Source organism: Chlorocebus sabaeus, chromosome 25, assembly GCF_047675955.1.
Source record: "Chlorocebus sabaeus isolate Y175 chromosome 25, mChlSab1.0.hap1, whole genome shotgun sequence".
NCBI lineage: Eukaryota > Metazoa > Chordata > Mammalia > Primates > Cercopithecidae > Chlorocebus > Chlorocebus sabaeus.
The window spans coordinates 48,990,601-49,010,058 of record NC_132928.1 but is presented as its reverse complement, the minus strand read 5'-3'; the positions used below and the strand labels follow the sequence as shown (position 1 = coordinate 49,010,058).

The window sequence follows — 19,458 nt, the reverse complement described above, 5'->3', positions numbered from 1 at the left end:
CACGCCTGGCTAATTTTTTTGTATTTTTAGTAGAGACGAAGTTTCACCATCTTGACTAGGCTGGTCTTGAACTCCAGACCTTGTGATCCACCCACCTCGGCCTCCCAAAGTGTTGGGATTACAGGCGTGAGCCACTGCGCCTGGCCTCATTTTTATAAGTGTGTTTGTAGATACTCATCGTAGATCAAAGTATACACTTTCATACACACACACACACACCCTTTTCCAGAATCTGTGCAATCCCATGTGTTTGAGCTTTCTGGCGATCTGGCTCTAGAAAACTGAAGTGTCATTACAAAATAGATTGGGATACTTGGTGTCAAAAGCAGTATTTCTTATTCTTTTTAAACCTATACCCCTTTGATAGATATGAAAATCTCATACCATAGCTGTAGTAATATTTTTTTTTTTTTTTTTTTTTTTTTTTTTTTTTTTTTTTGAGACGGAGTCTAGCTCTGTCGCCCAGGCTGGAGTGCAGTGGCGCAATCTCGGCTCACTGCAAGCTCCGCCTCCCGGGTTCACGCCATTCTCCTGCCTCAGCCTCCCAAGTAGCTGGGACTACAGGCGCCTGCCACCGCGCCCGGCTAATTTTTTTTTCTATTTTTTGTAGACGGGGTTTCACCATGGTCTCGATCTCCTGACCTTGTGATCCGCCCGCCTCGGCCTCCCAAAGTGCTGGGATTACAGGCGTGAGCCACCGCGCCCGGCCAGCTGTAGTAATATTGAATATGATTTTTTCAAACTACATATGCTTTATATTCCCCTACCCCCACCCAGGGATTTTCATAGACTCCTCTACATAGTTATGCCCTTAAGGAAGAGAATCATTACTTTAAAGAAAGTAGCAAAATACACCTGAAATGTTGATTTCTTCTCCATTTCTATTTGGGAATGTAGGTTACTAGAGAGAACTTTTACCTATTTATTCATTTATTCAACAAACGTGGATCGAGTATACTATATGCAAGCTCTTTATGGTACAAAGATAATGATGATAGGCCACACAAAAACTTGTATGAGAATGTTAATAGCAGCATTATTTATATAGTTTAAAAAACTAGAAACAATTCAAATGTCTGCAGACTGAAGATTATTTAAACAAAATATATATTCACACAATGAAATACTATTTGGCAATAAAAGGAGTTCAGTATAACAGACTTACATTATGGTACAAAATGGATGAACGTCAAAATTATCATGCTAAGTAAAAGAACCCAGACAAACACAAAAGATTACATATTGTGTGATTCTTTTATATGGAATGTTCAGAAAAGGCAATTCAACAGAAATGGAATACAGATCAGTGTTTGCCTGGGGTAGGGGCTGGAAGTGGGGATTGAGAGCTAATGGACATGATGGAAGTATATGAGGTGACAGAAATGTTGTTCTAAAATTGGATTTTTATGATGATTGCACAACTCTATAAATTTACTAAAAGTCAATGAATTGCATGTTTACAGTAGATGAATCCTGTGGTAGGTAAGTTATACCTCAAACATTATTTAAAATAAATTTTCATTATGAATAAAGATAAAGATTTTAGAACTGTTACCTTTAGAGTTCAGTCAGTCAGTGAAGCAGACATAAACGAAGAATTATATGTAGTGTGCTTTGGCTGCATGTATGTGGTCCCAAAAGAGCCCTAAGGTGGGAGTTTCATTTGTGACTGAGAGAGTTGTTAAATATGAAAAACTTTATATAGAAAACAGTGTTTGAGATTAGCCTTGCAAAATAAGTAAGGAGTTTTCCAGATGGAGAGGCATTTGTGTCTTGACTTATTGTTGGCACACAGGAAGTAACAGTCCTCTTTCTTTTCATTTTTGGGCTTCTTACATTTTTAATATGCATGTAATGAGAAGTGTAAGTGTATTGACAGTTCTGACTAAGGACGCTAAACAGTTAGCAAATTTATATACTAATCTTTTAACAATTAAAGTTAAGCAATCTTATTACATATGATATTCTGTCTTCTGGCTAATTTACCTGAGGTTTTTTTGTCAGCAGAATAATTTATAGTTGCCCTTAGATAAACCCTTGTATTATTTCATTTTATGTTTGTGTGCATATTGTGTGTAATATTTTTTCAGATAACTTCTAAGTCATTAGGACATAAATACTTAAGTTGTTTGAACCTGACTACTTAATAAATAGAAGCATTAGTTATTTCTTTTGGCCTAGACAGATGAAAATATTACTGGAACACTAAGGGCATCGTGAACCAAGAAAGCACCAAGAAGTTCTATACTGTTTTTGATCTTAAGGATGATAAGACAAACATATTTACAATAGAAATGCTTAACATGTGTAAAAGAAGCCCTGAGATTCATTTTCTGTTGACTTCAGTAAGAGATTTTAAAATATGTGAATTGTTCTGTTTTTTACAATATGGAAGACTAGAAAGAAATCCTAACAATCTCTTCGAAACACTAAAGTGACACATAAAATATACAAAATTATCAGGAAAATAATAAAAATATGTATCTAATATGATTAAAAACATAAAGGAGAGCACAAAAACCATAAACAAAGAAGAAATCATTAAAATTGACTAGGCATATTTTTTAATCGACCAATTAGATCTTCTACAAATGAAAATATAATCACGGTAATTAGTACCTTAATAGATCAATTAAACTGTAGATTAGGTAGAGTTAAAGGGACAATTTATAAACCGGAAGATAGAGCTGAAAATTTACTCAGAATGCAACACAAATTGATAAAGAGAAGAAAATATGAGAGATGTAAGAGACAAAGTAAAAAGATCAAGGGGTTATAATTGGTATCTTTATTTTCCCATGACCCATTCCATATTTCCTTTGCCCTCAGCCAGAGCCCCAACTGGTTATTGGGTGACATGACCTAGACTTTAATTCGTAAAGGATCTGAATCTCAATAGTTCTTTTATTAATTACTGTAGGTTTTTTTTTGTTTTTGAGACATAGTCTCACTCTGTCACCCAGGCTGGAGTGTGTGGTGCCACAATCTCAGCTCACTGCACCCTCCACCTCCTGGGTTCAAGTGATTCTCACGCCTCAGCCTTCTGAGCACCTGGGATCACAGTCGTGCACCACCACACCCGGCTAATTTTTGTAATCTTTGTAGAGACAGGATTTTACCATGTTGGTCAGGCTGGTCTCGAACTCCTGGCCTCAAGTGGTCCACCTGCCTCAGTCTTCCAGAGTGTCAGGATTACAGGCGTGAGCCACCATGCCCGGCCTGTTGTAGTTTTCCATTAACATATATTATTGATCATGGAAGTAATCGAAGGTGTTCCAAAGTCTCCTGGGTTCCATACCTTGTTGCTCCTATTATGTTTCAGCAATTCACCTTTCCCTTGGTAATCAGGATCAGTCACTTTTAGCTAGTAAACCCCTTCTTTGTCTATTGTTTCATAGCACAAAGAACCCAAAATGGCCAGGTGGCAGTTGCATCTTCCAATTCAGTGGAACCATTGTTGTATTCCTCTGATGGAAGCATTTTCCCCTTGAGAACTAACCGACAGTCAGAGTTTTTAAGTCGTAGATTGGGAAGCAAAAATTATGTGAGTGGATTATTACAGTATTGAGAGGAGCCACTCCTTCTTCTACCCCTTGATTCCTAGACTGGATATTTTGGTTATGGTAGAGACATATGGCCTCGTTATTGTATCCTGTAAGACAGAACCCCATCCTTTCAGAGTCTTGTCTCCCAACTTTTCTGTTAGGCCGTTGATTAGCTTTTCTATTAGGCCATCTATTTCTGGGTATACAATAAAAGACTATTTTATTCCATGGCTATGAGCCCATTGCTTTTACTATTGTTGCTGTGAAATGAGTTCCTTGATCAGAAGCAAGGCTGTATATAATACCATGATAGTGAATAAAGCATTTCAGGAGATGGTGGTGCTAGAGAATCATTATAGGTAGGGAAGGTACATCCATATCAAGAATGCTTTTATTCCAGGGAGGACAAATCTCTGTCCCCTGCCCAATAGAAGACATCCAACACAATCAACCTGCCAGTAGGTAGCTGGCCAGTCCCAAGGAATAATGGTAACATGTCTGGGGTTCAGTGCTAGTCTCTGCTGCCTGGTGAGTAGCTGCATTATCAGATGTGTAGCTGCATGCCAGGTGCTAGAGGTTGTATTGATTTTCCTCAGTGAAAATACCATATCCAGAATAGCAACTGCCATCACAGAGACCACCTGGTTTACACCCATCCAGTTATTTGCCAAGATTCATCAAACTTCCGTGTAAACAAATGAGTTGAGAGAGGATGTGGTAGATATCCTATCCCTTTGTCTTTAAAGTCTGTGATTGTTGTACTAATTTCTGCAGTTCTATCTTGATAGGAAAAGTTCCAGGAACTGTCACAGCCCTTCCTTTCATCATGTTTCTTACCTGTGGGTCAGAATCACTGGAGAGTCTACCAGGAGCCTAGTAGTTCTATTCTAATTATACATCTTGGAACTGAAAAAGGAATCATAGGATGAATCTGTGGACCAACTGGGTCTTCTGTGAGTCTAATCTGGGCTGACATTTCATCTGTCACCTGAATATCATAAGTGTATAGTTTGATTGCTAAACCACAGTGATGGCTGGAGTCTCCAGAAGTTTGCCACTCCTAAGGAAAACACTCCTAGGGAAAAAGATTCAAAGTATGAGAGGGACTTGAAATGAGCAAGTTTCTCAATGGTTGACTTTGAAGATAGAGTTAAGAGTAGTCTCGAGGAGCTAAAAGCAGACCACAGATGAGAGACAGCAAGGAAATGGGAACCTCACTCTTAAAACTACAGAGAACTGAATTCTGCCACAACCAAGTGAGCTTGAATGTGAGCTTGAGAAAGCAGCCTAGCTAACACCTTGCATTTAGCCTTAGGAGAGCCTGACAGAGAACCTAGCCACATCATCCTTGGACTTCTAACCTACAAAACTGTGAGCTAATAAATGGAGTTTCTTTAAGACACTATGTGTGTGATAATTTGTTATACAACAATACAAAGCTAATATACAAAAGCCAGTGAATAGTAATCTTTGCAAAGTCTGGATATTTCCCTTTCCCCAGTGCACAGTCACTCTAGTAAAAAGACACGAGGCCCTCTGAGGAAGGATTAGAGGAAGATCTACAGTATATACTTGTGACAGTGCTGCAGGAACAACCCGAAAGCAAGGCCAGCTTCCACTTCAGTCAGGGGTCTCTGGGTTTTTGAACTAGCATAGGTCTGGAGCTAGTGAGAGGTAGTGACTCTCTCTTGTAGTGACTAATATCAAGTATTTGGCCACCAGACCTGGAGTTTTTTTCTGTTACATCAGTCAAGCAATATTCTAGTAGGTTGCCCATTTCTGTCTTTCCTGGGGATAACCATGACCAATTAACCACAGCCGAAATCTCAGCGGGCAAAAACATCTGTCCTCTTGCCTTTTATGGTAAATGTATCCACTTTGTTTTGACAGTTAAGTGCTGCCCTCTGGCCCTTCTGTTCCAAGGATCATTGAGTGTGCATTGCAATTAGGGAACCCATCTCAGTGGATACATCTCTCATGGCCATTCCTGGCCTTCAATGGAGAGTAAACGTAGAACTTTTTAAGGATGCAGGTGCTCTTCTCACTAACGTAATTCTGGATGCCTTAATGAAGGGATTATTTTCTGGGCCCCCTCAGGAGGATGTGATTGGTGTTGGAGAGGCGTAAGAGTGGTCCCTAGGAGCTAAAAGCAGGTCCCAGATGGGTTGACCCACATAGATGGATGAAATTTATTTGTAAAGAGGAATGGAAACATGATTTTGGTTTTGAATGCAATCTTAGATCATAGGAAATACAAGAAGTTATAAATAGATTATAAAAGTTAAGAAAATGAAGGTCATGTAAAGGATTAAGAATAGAGATGAATCTTGGAAACATCCTATAGAAGGAAATTCTCTAGGAGGAGAAAGAGTGAATCATGAAGCAGTGCCAGACAGGACAAAAATACTAAAGGTTAGTTAAAGACAACAGCAAGACAGTATAGCAGTAGATAAAGCAAGGAATGGGAGAACTTTGATAAAGAATAAGTTGTAAATAATTCTTTGTTATTATTATATAATTTTTATCATTATTTATTGAGTGCTATGTCCCTTGGCATTTCTTTTTTTTTTTCTTTTGAGATGGTGTCTTGCTCTGTCACCCAGGCTGGAGTGCAGGGCCACAATCTCGGCTCACTGTAACCTCCGCTCACTGCAGCCTCCGCCTCGCGAATTCAAGCAATTCTCCTGCCTCAGCCTACCAAGTAGCTGGGATTACAGGAGTGCGCCGCCACACCTGGCTAATTTTGTATTTTTAGTAGAGACGGGATTTCACTATGTTGACCAGGCTGGTCTCGAAATCGTGACCTCAGGTGATCCGCCTGCCTCAGCCTCCCCAAGTGCTGGGATTACAGGCATGAGCCATCGCACCCTTCCGGTCCCTTGGCATTTCTATGCTTCATTTAATCTTTACAACCACTTTATGAGGGAGTTGGTATTTCCATTTCATATGAAAGTTGTAGAAGAGTTATAAAAAAAGAAAACTCAGTAAAATCATACAGCTAGTTAATGAGGCAAGAATTTGAACCCAAATCTTCCTAGTTCCAGTGAACTAAATTGTGACCTTGGAAGAAAAATTATAGAGTACTATTTTTAAATGTATGTGTAACACAAACACATATATTCAGATATACCTAATATTTTAAACACATAGCTTGCAAGTCTTAATCTCTTATAATACCTGTCTTAGAAAAGTAATGAAGGATAGTGGGAAATACAGGAGATTAAAAATCTAAAGCCCAAATTCGAATCCTGTTTCTGACCTGAACTGTATAGCCAGAAACATTTCTTAATGGCTTTTTAAAATTGAGATATTTCTATACCATAAAATTTGCCTCCTTAAAGTTTGTAATTCCATGGTTTTTCGTATATTCACAAGGTTGTACACCCATCACTACCAATTCTGGAACATTTTCATCATCCTAAAGACATATCTTGTACCCATTAGCAATCACTTCCCATTCGCCTTCCGCTTAGCCCATGGCAAGCATTAATCTTCTATCTGTGTGGATTTCGTGATTCTGGACATTTCATATTAATGGAATCATACGGTATTGGGTATTTTGTGTCTGATTTCTTTCACTTAATGTCTTCAAGGCTCATCTATGTCATAGCGTGAATTAGCACTTCATTCTTTTTTAATGGCTGATTCTATTGTGTGTTTATATGCACACACATGCATGCACACCACATTTTGTTTATTTGTTCCTCAGTTGATGGACATTTGGATTGTTTCCACTTTCTGGCTATTATAAATGCAAGTTAGTGTGTGTATGCAAGTTTTCTTGTGAACATATGTTTTCACCTCTCTTAGGTATATGCCTAGGAATGGAATTGCTGAATCATATGTTTAACCTTTCGAGAACTGCCAGCTTTCTTCCAAATACCGGAGAGGCTGCATTTTCACTCTTAGTGGCTCTTTACATTTTATTTATTCATTTTGTAAAAAGAAAGGTACATGAGGTTTTGTAGGGGGTAAAATGAAAGGAGTGTGTTACACAAAAATATTTTTTCCTATCGAGTTCTAAATATTACAAGTAGCAGTTTTTTTTTCCTAGAAATTCTAGGGGAACAAATGGGAATTATTATTAAAAATTCAGAAGTCAGTAGGAACTTTTTTATCTTACTGATTTGACAATTCTGTTTTATTTCTTATAGAGAAGCTCGCAGAGGCTCAGCGCAGGTTTGCTACACTTCAGAACGAGCTTCAGTCATCGCTGGATGCGCAGAAAGAAAGCACTGGTGTAACTACGCTGCGACAACGCAGAAAGCCAGTCTTCCACTTGTCCCATGAGGAACGTGTCCAACATAGAAACATTAAAGACCTTAAACTGGCCTTCAGCGAGTTCTACCTCAGTCTCATCCTGCTGCAGAACTATCAGGTACTTAGATTCTTACCCTAGAAAATGGCACTTTCAAGTAAATGAGAAATTTCAATAAATGGAAATACCCTAAAGTATTACTAGTGGGTCAGTTCCAAAAAGGAAAATCCTTAACATGTTATTATTCTTGGGGTTCCTACTGACTAAAAGCCATGTGTCAGAGGCGATAAAACTGTGTTAACAAGACTTCTATGTTTGAGGATTCATATTCTAAAAACTTTTGTATAATATTTAGGGGTAGCCCACAACTCAGGGACTAACAATTTGCTTCCTGTTTTTAGAGGCAGCTCTGATAGTCATGAATAGAAATAATATGTCTCTCCAGTCACAGCCACTGTTGGCTATGTAAGGGCTTTTTTTTTTTTTTTTTCTTTTTTGAAACAGAGTCTTACTGTGTCACTCAGGCTGGAGTACAATGGCATGATCTCGGCTCAGTGCAACCTCTGCCTCCTGGGTTCAAGTAGTTCTCCTACCTCAGCCTCCTGAGTAGCTGGGATTACAGATGCACGCCACCGTCCCCGGCTAATTTTTGTATTTTTAGTAGAGATGGGGTTTCACCATGTTGACCGGGCTGGTCTTGAACTCCTGACCTAAAGTGATCTGCTTGCCTTGGCCTCCCAAGCTTTGGGATTACTGGCATGAGCCAATACTCCTGGCCCGTACGGGCTTTTATAGTCCTCCTAACCAATAGCAAAATTTCTACAAAAGCTATCAGATAGTTAATTTTTCTGAAGCTGACACTAATAAAACAAAGACCCTGACTTTTCAACTTGCAGCTGAAAGAATCCTTCCAATCTTCCTGTCCATAGGCTGCAATAAAATCATATTTTTTAAAGTTATTGAGAAAAGCATCTCCCTGATCTTTAAAGAGACCTTATGCGCTATTTTTTTTTTTTCGTTTTATTCTTGTGATTATTACTTATAGTGAGTGGTTAGGATCATCACAGGATGGTATACCATGTTAAAACTAAAGATTATGTAACAAAAGTATTACCTGGAGTGTTAGAATTTTAAAATGAAAAGTAATTCAAGTCCCATATCTGCAGTAACCTTAAATTGCTAATGCATGTGCTTATTTTTATCATTTTCTTCTATAATTCTACTTTGTTCTTTAGTGATTTAATATTTTATCATTTGAAGACAAACCTAGTAAGAAAACAATTTCGTAGAAAAATAATTACATATGTTTATATAGTGATAAATTCCTTTGCTTTGAGATTTGTTCATTGCTTTATAATTTAAAAAACAAACAATGTATTTCCTCTTTCCTATAATGGTATAACAACGTTACCATATCATAGTTCATAAATTATGTTTGTGTGTTACATGGAAAAATCTTTGTTAAATTTCATTGTATTAACTTTCCTAGCAACTTTTGTTTGGGGTCATTATAAAATGCTCCTTGGGAAAACAAAAGTAATAGTTAATTATGAAAGTTCTGCTTTATCTTCTATTCTTTGGGGGTCGTCTATTCTGTAAGAATACATTTATTTTGAGAATGAAGGAGAAAGGAAGATTGATTAAAAGCTATCTCTAAGTCATGATATATGTATGCACCCCACACAGATTTTAAGATCATACATTAAAGCATGAGGGAAAAATATGTAAACAAATAAGTAAGGAAAGCCTATTTTGGAGTGAGTGCACAATATTTTACTGTTAGGAACATGTAATCAGCAAATTTGGGAGACCTCTGGTTTGAAGATCTAACCTTGCAATTTGAGTTTTCAGCTTTCTTGCATGCTGGGCAAAGAACAGCAGAATTTGAGATGTTGAAAGTATAGTATTTTGTTATTGTAGAAATTGGGGAAAAGTAGGGACTTCTACCCATTATAAACTGAACCCTGTACGTATGATCACTGCTTTGTTTCTATTTACTCTTCTTAGCACTCCCATATGCAAACTGAGAATGGGTGGAAGGAACATGAAAGTGAAGAGCACTGGGTGATCTTCCGTTTTCCTTACTGGAACATGCGTGACTGCATGGCAGGGAGAGATGCGTACTCCTGTACCAGTCCTTCAGAAAACAAAGAACTAAATAAATGTGTTCCATGCATGGCAAATGCAAAACATTTTCTGAAGATAATTCTTTTGACCAAAGCAGCAAAATAATAGAAATTAGCTATTTTGAAAATAAATATACACAGAAAACAGGAAATAAAAACATTTTGAGCTTAGGACTTTCATTAATTTACTTGGAAGAGAAATAATAGTGTTCATAGTTCAGGGTTTCTTTGTGTTACTAATAGCATACTACCTTGAAATAAATAAAAGAAATAAAAAAGAAGAGTCATCCTTTTAGTAGTAGATGCTTTTATGAAAGCTTTGCCATTTCCTTGAGTACTCAATCTTTGTCCAGCCAGCTCTGTCAGTGCTTAGTGCTTATTCTTTTTCATCTTTTTTGATGGTAGTAGAAATTATAGTTGTGTTTCTCATTTCTTTCTGTAGAATCTGAATTTTACAGGGTTTCGAAAAATCCTTAAAAAGCATGACAAGATCCTGGAAACATCTCGTGGAGCAGATTGGCGAGTGGCTCATGTAGAAGTGGCCCCATTTTATACTTGCAAGAAAATCAACCAGCTTATCTCTGAAACTGAGGTATAATAATCTCGTTTATTTACCACATATTTTCAGTTACATGCTTTATTTTTAGGGAAGCAATTCCTTATTTCTGTTGTTTTGTAACTAGTTGCTAGCTTTGAATATATATGCCTTGTGATTTGTTTTTCATTTTCTTTTATCAGTATACATTCACCAAAAAGTTGTCAGAATATCATATATATAAATGGTGCAGAATTATTTGTGCATCACTCAAGTTTAGTATAACGTAACCAAAATGTAATACTTTGTCTTTCTAGGCTGTAGTGACCAATGAACTTGAAGATGGTGACAGACAAAAGGCTATGAAGCGTTTACGTGTGCCCCCTTTGGGAGCTGCTCAGGTTAGCATTTGGTTCCCGCAGTTTGTTTGGTTTCACCTATTAATAATCAGCATGATATTTAGCTGGCCCCATTACCTTAAAAAAATTTTCAGCCAAAGTTTGTAAGTAGTTGCTACTTTTCTTATTTTAGTTTTTAAAATATTATATGCTATATTTTACTTCATTCTGAATTATAATGTCTTCCACATTTCTCTTCTCATACTGTACTTTTCTCTTGTTTATTCTTACTGACATGTTAACTTATTGGTATCATCAAATGATTAAGATGTGACTAAAAAAAAATGGTCTGGTGGGTTCAGATGTGCTAGATTGCTATATAGCTTCATCCAAAATGCAGCAGTTACTCCACAAGAGCATTTATTAAATGATATCTACACAGTAGTTATAAAAAAAGAAAGCATTTATTAAGTGATATCTTCTGTGTCATAAAACAAGTCTCAATAAATATAGAAGGATTTAAGTCATACAAAGTATATTTTCAGGCAATAGTGGAATAGAAATCAATAACAGAAAGAGCTTCCATAACCTAATGAAAGGCATCTATTAAAAAAAAATAAAACCTCTACAGTTATTATCATACTCAATGATGAACACTGCATGCTTTTTCCCTAAGACGTGGCCCAAAAAAGGGTATTCACTTTTAACACCTGTATTCAACATCGTGCTGGAGATTACAGCCAGTATGGTAAGGGAAGAAAAAGAAATGAAAGTCATTCAGGGTAGAAAGGAAGAAGTAAAACCAGTGGGGTTTTGCCAGCGACGTGATGATCTATGTAGAAAATCTAGTGAATCTATAGAATAGCTACTAGAACTAATAAATGAGTTTAGCAAGGTCACCAAATATAAGACCAATATGTAAAATCATTTGTCTAGATACTTGCAAGAACAATAAAAAATGTTTTGAAACATTTTTGAATGGAAATCAAAAAATGTTAAAGCAATGTTATTTATAATATGATCAAAATATACAATGCTTAGTAATAATTCTGACAAAAGATGTGTAAGGCCTTTACATTGAAAACAACAAAACACTGCTGAGCAAAATTAAAGACTTGAATGAGAGAGATCCTGTGTTCATGGGTATCTTGCACAAACCCAGTATTTTACAGATACATTATTTCTTCCTCAGGTGATCTATAGATATAATACTGTCCAGCTCAGAAATCTCAGAACACTTTTTTTTTTGTAAAATTGGTAAACAGATTTAAAATTTTATTTGGAAGCCAGGCACGATGGCTCATGCCTGTAATCTCAGAACTTTGGGAAGCTGAGGCAGGTGGATCACTTGAGGCCAGGAGTTCAATACTAGCCTGGCCAACATGATGAAACCCCATCTCGACTAAAATACAAAAATTAGCTGGGCTTGGTGGCACATGCCTGTAATCCCAGCTACTTGAGAGACTGAAGTACAAGAATCACTTGAACCCAGGAGGTGGAGGTTGCAGTGAGCTGAGATTACACTGAGTGACAGAGCAAGACTCTGTCTCAAAAAAAAAAAAAAGTATATGGAAAGGCAGAGGACCTAGAATAGCCAAAGCAACTTTGGAACATAAATTGAAGGATTAACATTATCTTATGAAAGCTTATTAAAGCTACAGTAATCAAGAGAGTGTGGTAGTAATGTCATGGTAGGCAAATAGATCAATGGACCAGAACAGAGTGTCCAAAAATAGAATAGCATATTACAGACAACAGATATTTAATACAGATATAAAGCAGATTAGTGGAGAAAGATAGCATTTTCAACTAATGATACTGAAACAGTTGAATTCCATATACGAAAAAAAAAATGAACTTTCATCCATTCTTCGCACCATACAGTTCTAAATGTACCATAGATCTAAATGAAAACTGAAAACTGAAAATTTCTAGAAGAAAATATGGAAGAAAGTCCTAATGACTTTGAGTTATGCAAAGATTTCTTAGAAGTGACACCAAAAGCACCTCATCAAAGTTAAAAATGTATGCTCTCCAAAAGACACATAAGAGAATGAAAAGCAAAGCAAGAGACTAGCAGAAAATATTTATAAAACATATCTGTTAAAGGACTGATATTTAGAATATGTAAGGAACTCCCGTACTCAATAGAAGGAAAACAATAAAATGGGCAAAATGGGCAAAAGACCTGAACAGTTCTTCACAGATGTACAGGTGGCAAATTAGCATGTGACGAAATGCTCAGTATCATTAGGCATTATGGAAATACCAGTTAAAATCACAGTAAGATAATACATTCTCTGTTAGATGACTAAAAACGACTAATCATACTAAATGATGGAGGAGTAGGAACTCTCTTTTCTAATACGCTGTGTTGAATATAAAATGTATAATGAATAAACACATTTGAAAACAGTTTGGAAGTTTCTTAAAAGTACATCTACCATATGATCTAACTGTTACACTCCTAGGTATTTACCCAAGACAAATGCAAATACATGTTCATATAAAGACTTCAACACAAATGTTCATAGCATCTAAACAACCTAAATGTCTATCAGTAGGTGAATGGATAAACAATTTGTGGTATGTCCATACAATGAAATACTACTCAGCAATAAAAAGCAACAATCTATTGATAAATGTAACAACGTGGATAAACCTCAGATTAATTATATGGAGAGAAAGAAAGCATAAAAAAAAAGTGCCTACTATATGATATCATTAACCTAAGACTCCAGGAAAACTGCCAACTAATAAATAGTGACAGAAAGCAGATCAGCGGTTGCTTGTGGATAGAGTGAGGTAGGGTAGGCTGGGAGGAAAGGATTACAAAGGCACATGGGAAATTCTTGGGAGTCATGGATATGTTCTTTGTCTTGATTATGCTGATGGTTTTGTAGATATTTATACAGTATCAAAACTTATCAAAACATACACTTTAAATATATACAGTTTATTGTATATCAATTTAGGCAGTAAAGCAGTTTTTAAAAATCCTAAGCATATTGTTGTCAAACTGCTTGTAAATAAAGAGAAGAATCTTAAAAGCATCCAGGGAGCAAAGACACAAATTCTATACTTTAAGTGTGTGTAATTTATTTATGTCAGTTGTTTTTGAATAAACATTTTAAAATTGGTTTCAAAAAATTAGGGTGTTTAAGAATGCCTATAGATGTGGTAAGCTAAAGAAAACATAGAAATGGTTATCTCTGGTGAGGAGGGAAGGTTTTGGGATCAGGGAGGAATAGGGACTTCAAAGTTAATGGAAATGTTCAGCTCCTAAATATGGATAATAGTTATAGGTTCACTTTATTATTATTTGATATCCTATGGATACCAAAATCCATGGATGCTCAAGTCCCTTATAAAATGGCATAGTATTGCATATAACCTGTACACATCCTCCTACATACTTTAAATGATCTCTGGGTTACTTATAAGACCTAATATAGTGTAAATGCTGTGTAAATAGTTGTTAATACTCAGTGTTTTTATTTGTATTACTTTTTCTTGTTGTTTTGTTATTTTTTACTGGTTTTTGTTCCTGAATATTTTCAATCCACAGTTGGTTGATTCCTCGAATGTAGAATCCACATACTATAATTTAAGCCTAAGATTGTAATCTTGCTTATTTCATGACACAGATTTCTATAAAAAAAAAACCTCAATTAATTGGCAACTTGAATAGTATTATAGTATGATGAAGGTTGATTCTCTTGTTCCAATTTATAAAAATTTAGAACATAAAATATTATTTTCATAGTAGAATGTTGAGACTCACTCTACTATTTTATTACAGCATATTAGTAAATACAGTCAGTGTTTTGTCCTATACTCAAAATGCTATTTTTCTGTCCACAGCCTGCACCAGCATGGACTACTTTTAGAGTTGGCCTATTTTGTGGAATATTCATTGTACTGAATATTACCCTTGTGCTTGCCGGTAAGTAGTTTAAATTTTGAATTAATTTATTCTTACCAATATGCCTGTGTCATATTCTGCCCCTCTGTAAGGAATTATGCATGCAACTACCAAAGCTACTGAAAGATAAATCTATCAGGGCTAAGTTTCTTGTCCTTATAAATGTGTGGGGTTTTTTTAGCTGTTTGTTTTGTTGGAGTTTTTCCCCTTATGAGGATGGTTATTCTCTAAAACATTGCTTGTTTATGACCTCTTTTTCTTCATCATTTTCTAGTTTCTGTATGTAACTTCCATATAATTTTTTAGAGTTTATCAAAAACCTTGGCTGTCTTGATCATAGATGAGGATAAATAATGTTACCAAATTCATTCACAAAGCTCTTTCACTTTGCTCATTGGAGACCCTCTCACATCGTTTTCAAAATCTATTTAAAATTACTTTGCTTATAGTGTTAAGAAGCTTGGTTGTATAATTTCCTATTATAGAAGTAAAAACAATTAGAAAGAGGTAGGAAGGATTCCTAGGAGCAGCTGTACTCCCAACATCAAGAAATGATATAACAGCAAAGGAAGCATAATCTTACTAAATCGCCCCAAAGAATTTGACACACCCCACAGTAGCATTTGACATAATCAGTCACCACTTCTTGAAACACTCTGTTTGATTGTTTTTTCTGGAGAAACCATACTCTGCTGGTTTTCCTGTTAAATTTTACTGGCAGTTTGTTCCCAATCTCCTTTGCTAGCTATACTTTTCTTTGTGACATCAAAATGTTGGGGTATAGTGCTGGGCTGAATCCTTCAATCTCCTCTGTCTATATTTGTTTCCTATCTAGGCAATCTTATTCAAGCCTATGGCTATAAATACCGTCTATATGCTAATGCCTCCCAAATACATGTTTTCTCTTCTGAAATATGTCTACTTGGCTGGTTGGATTTGTCTAGTAGATACCTCAAACTTACACAGACAAAAGATCCCTTGATTTTTACCCCCAAATATGCTCTTCTGTCTGGCATCACCTTTCATCCATTTCCCAGTCCAAAATCTTTTAGTTTCTCTTTTCCTTCATATTTAATCTTTAGTCCATCAGCAAATCTTGTTGGTCTGTCTTCAAAATATGTTCTAAATGTGTTTACTTCTCACCACCTTGGCCAGTGCCACTCTTGTCTAAGCAGCCATTTCTTTTTTTTTTTTTTTTTTTTTTTGACATGAAGTCTCGCACTGTCGCCCGGGCTGGGATGCAATGGTCCGATCTCGGCTCACTGTAACCTCCGCCTCCTGGGTTCACGTGATTCTTCTGCCTCAGCATCCTGAATAACGGCTTACAGGCACACACCACCACACCTGCCTAATTTTTTGTATTTTTAGTAGAGACAGGGTTTCACTATGTTGGCCACTGGTCTTGAACTCCTGACCTTGTTATCCACCCACCTCAGCCTCCCAAAGTGCTGGGGTTACAGGCATGATCTGCTGCGCCTGGCCAGCAGCCATTTCTTGTTTAGTATATAGCATCCTTCTGGACTCGGGTCTCCTTGCATCTACTCTTGCCTCCTTATAGCCACTAGTGTCTTTCCCCTCCTCCCCCAATGGAAGTTAGATCATGTCACTCTCCTATTCAAAATTCATTCATGGCTACTCTTAAAATAAAATTTGAACTCCTTACCATTGCCTACAAGACCCTACAGGATCTCACCTCTGTGGGCCTTTCCGATATTATATTCTGTCATCTTCCCCCACACTCAGCTTCACTTTATTTCCAACCACACTTGTGCTAGTATTTCTTAGATGCATCAAGCTCATTCTAATCTAAGAGACTTTGCAGTTGCCTAAAGAGCTCTTCCCCAAGATGTCTATCTAGCTTATTTCATCACTTCATATAGGTCTGTATTCAAATGCTATATTCTTAGTAGGGTGTTCCCTGATCACCCAACCCTAAACTAATCTATTCTGTCCCTTTAGCCTACGTTAGTTTTCTTCTGAGTACATATACTTACCTGACATTATATATTTATATTTCTTGTGATCTGTTTTCCCACTGGAATATATATTTTCTTGATGCCTGGGCTTTTTTGTCTCTCCTATATCTCTAGCACCTAGAACACTGCTTAGACCATAGTAGGGGCTCGAAAAGTATTGGGGAAGTTTGAATGGCTGGAAGAGGAAGAGAAAGATGAAATTAAATGATATTCAGAAAACACATGCACAAACAGCAGAAAAACAGACACAAATCTCAAACCTTCTTATAGTCAAGGACTTTTAAGGGCAGATAACCTTGGTATACCTAAGGGTCTATGTAATTGGGCTCATAATAACTGAATCATTAATAAAGGCCTAAATTTTGTTCAGTGAAGTCTGCAAAGAAATATTAGGTTGGTGCAAAAGTTGCCATTACTTTTAATGGAAAAAACTGCAATTACTTTTGCATCAACCTGTATGATTTAGAAATAGATGTTATTATTTGAATATCCATAATATTCCATTTCAGACTTTTAGTAATCATCATAATGCCCAAATAAGGAAGCTTTATGTCACTGTCATACTTACTGTTCTTGATTGCAGGGACTATGTATTGTTGCATTTTAAGTTCCCAACACATTGTCCAGGTTTATAGCAGATATTCAAGAGATAAACTGAACTAATTATTCCTCATAAACATTCTGCTTAAGACTATCAATTGTATATTATGAAATGATAACCTACATTGTAATGGCTTTTAGAGAGCATATGAATTTTACCTATTAACAGTATGTTTTCATTTGTATTGTTAGAGTTCTTTCTACCAGTTACTAAAAATCAACTCTAATAGTTATTGTCAACCCTGAGTTTATGATGTAGTGTTGCTCTAATTTATGATCATATTTTGATCTGGTTCTATTTCCTTAAGTGAATACAGTCTACTTATGTAGAATACATGAAAATAATACAACTAAAAAACTCAGATCTGTGTTACCAAGCTAGCTGTAGTGGAAGGAACAAGAGGTCTGCCTGGGTTTCAGTTTCAGCTCCACTGTTAGTTGTTTTGGTTTTAAGGACATCATTTAACTTCCCTGAAACAGTTCCCTCATCTGTTAAATGAGTTTAACACCTTAAATTTGCAGGGTTCTTTAGAGTTCATTCATTCATTCAACAAGTAAATTTTATGTGTCTAAAGGTTATGCTTGATGCCCACAAGTCTTAAGTAAGAGAATCCCTTTCCTTATGAAATGTATTATGCCAGGGAGATTAAGGCAAATATTAAAGCAATATACTGCAAGATAGGAGGTGTTAAATATTCTAAGCAGTTCAAAGAGACAAGTGATTACTTTTAAATGAGAGCATCAGGGAAGACTTCATGGGAGAGATAATGTTTATGCTAGACAATGGTGGAATGAAAGCCATTTCAAGAGAAGGAGACAGATGAGCAAAGAGATTTAGTTGGCCTGGGGTGGGGATGGAGTGTAGAATGAGGGAGTGAGTTATGAAGGAGAGAAGTGATAAATGGGCCAGAGTGGGGAATATTAGATGAGAAGGGTGAAAATGTAGCTTGAGGCCAGCTCATAGGGATCAGATAAGAAGTGTAAGTAAAACATGTTTGTAGTTGCAAAGTGCTATGTCAATATAAGGTATAGATGGTGGGGAATGTTCTTTCTGTAAAAAATGCCTTAGTCATTTGTAGGTGGAATTTTTTTTTTGTTGTTTAATTTTCAAGATGAGCATGGTGGTATTATCATTAAAAAAAGACATAAGAAAAAAATAAATTTTTCCATTCTTTTTATGTGAATTAATTGAAAGTTTTACAATTTGAGGTTTTTTTCTTTAGTATGTACAGACTATGTTTTTGTAAGACATTCTGATTTGTTTTTTATGTGTGCGGTGTATGCATTTAGTGTTATGCATTATGTTGTCTCACCTCAGAACCTTTCTTTGTTTGATCTTTGTGTGTGTTGTAGCGGGGAGGGTAAATATAGTTAAAGCCAGCTGTCTATCCTTTTTTATCTCCCAGTGGGTGCTTGAGAGACAACAGTGTTGAGAGTCAAAGAGAAACACAGTTGTAGTATGCATGTACAAGCACGATTCTTTTTTTCAAACACTCACGTTAAAAAAAATGTGCATAATTGCTGTGGTTTTTCAAGAGGATGTGACCTAGTGTTTAATAATTTCTCTGAAAATCACATATTTCAGATTTTAATTTCATGAAGATGAAAAGTTGACTATTTAGATTTTTTTTCAAACTTGTTTCTTTTGCAGGTTCCTACTAACATATATAACTTAATTTGGTACAATAACAGTATACCATATTTCACTTACTGGTTTGATCGTTTACAGTGAGTATAAGGCGTGAAATAGGCACTGGTACACTAGTGGTAAGAGTACTCATTGTTGCTATCTCTTTGGAGGATAATTTGGCAGTGTGTGTAAAAATTTTAAGCCTAATTACATTGATTAAGCAGTTTTGTTTCTGGAAATTTATCCTACAAACATACTTGTACATGGTTGCAAAGACATGTATGCCAGGAGGATAGTCATTGCCATTTTGTTTATAGTAGAAAAATCCTAGAAACCACTCAAATATTCATAAATTGATATCTCTTTAAATTGTATTACCTCTATATGGTGGAATACCATGGAGATAATGAAATGAACGAGGTAGTGGTGGGAGTGAAAATGGACACAGCACTTTGGAGAAGTTTTTGGCAACAGGAATCGGTTTTGTGGAAGACAATTTTTTCACTGGGCTGGCGGGTAGCAGGG

The 19,458-nt window shown here is 36.2% G+C and overlaps 1 protein-coding gene across 1 annotated transcript in view; it reads left to right on the top strand.

The window, feature by feature from the left end:
• Window positions 1-19,458, top strand: part of XPR1 (xenotropic and polytropic retrovirus receptor 1) — a 259,285-nt gene that overhangs the window by 171,478 nt on the left and 68,349 nt on the right. The window contains exons 4-7 of the mRNA XM_007989307.3: window positions 7,700-7,923; window positions 10,372-10,521; window positions 10,782-10,865; window positions 14,667-14,748. Coding sequence (XP_007987498.2) covers window positions 7,700-7,923; window positions 10,372-10,521; window positions 10,782-10,865; window positions 14,667-14,748 — 540 coding nt within the window. The remainder of the gene's footprint in view (window positions 1-7,699; window positions 7,924-10,371; window positions 10,522-10,781; window positions 10,866-14,666; window positions 14,749-19,458) is intronic.